The sequence below is a fragment of the Penaeus monodon genome, chromosome 22 (assembly GCF_015228065.2).
Source record: "Penaeus monodon isolate SGIC_2016 chromosome 22, NSTDA_Pmon_1, whole genome shotgun sequence".
In the NCBI taxonomy this organism is placed as follows: Eukaryota; Metazoa; Arthropoda; class Malacostraca; order Decapoda; family Penaeidae; genus Penaeus; species Penaeus monodon.
The window spans coordinates 37562560-37563322 of record NC_051407.1 but is presented as its reverse complement, the minus strand read 5'-3'; the positions used below and the strand labels follow the sequence as shown (position 1 = coordinate 37563322).

General features: G+C 46.7%; 1 protein-coding gene across 1 annotated transcript in view; it reads left to right on the top strand.

Moving 5' to 3' along the window:
* The window catches only part of LOC119587115 (histidine decarboxylase-like), a gene marked incomplete in the record, with an annotated part of 81576 nt that overhangs the window by 58155 nt on the left and 22658 nt on the right, over positions 1–763 (top strand). Inside the window, 1 exon segment of the mRNA XM_037935867.1 lies at positions 446–618. Within this exon segment, the coding sequence (XP_037791795.1) occupies positions 446–618 (173 nt within the window).

Sequence of the window (763 nt, the reverse complement as noted above, 5' to 3'; positions counted from 1 at the left end):
TTTGCACTCTTTCTTTTCACTCTTCATAACTCGTATTCTCTCTCATGGCGTAGAGGATTCGTGCAAACCCTTTGTTTGTCCTTTTATGCTCCGTCAGTGTAACCTCATTTTCGGCCTCCGAATCGTCTCATTCTCTCTTCCTCTTATGCTTTCGTTACAGCTCTCTCGTGAACTCTCTGTCACTATACTACGCTAACTGCTGAGTCAAAATCTTTATATTATGTATTACCATTCTTATTGTGTACACGTTCCTTTGTTCAGTATTTGAACCGGATTTGCGTTGCCATGTCGTTTTGTAATATTCTCCGTATGCGGTAACGTGCAAATCCTTCGTTTTCTTCGTATGCTGTAACGTGTTACTGTACTACCCTTCGTATCATGCATATGATGTCACGCCTAATTACGAAATAATAATGACCTTTTCCTCTCCTTCACCCCCGGCCAGGCAAGGAAATGGTCGACTACATCGCGGATTACCTCGACACCATCCGAGACCGGCGTGTTTTCCCTGACGTGAAGCCCGGGTACATGCGCGAGCTGGTGCCCGAGCATGCCCCCGAGGACCCCGAGCCCTGGGAGAACATTTTCAACGACATTGAACGCGTCGTCATGCCCGGGGTGAGTGCGGGGGCGTCATGCGTGGCGCGTGACATCGGGATATTCAGAGAGGAAACACCTGGTTTACCTTATATACCGATTGTACTAGATCTAAGTAGCTGTCAAGCCCAAATCAGTAATTTTAGAAATAACCAGCGTTTTAATG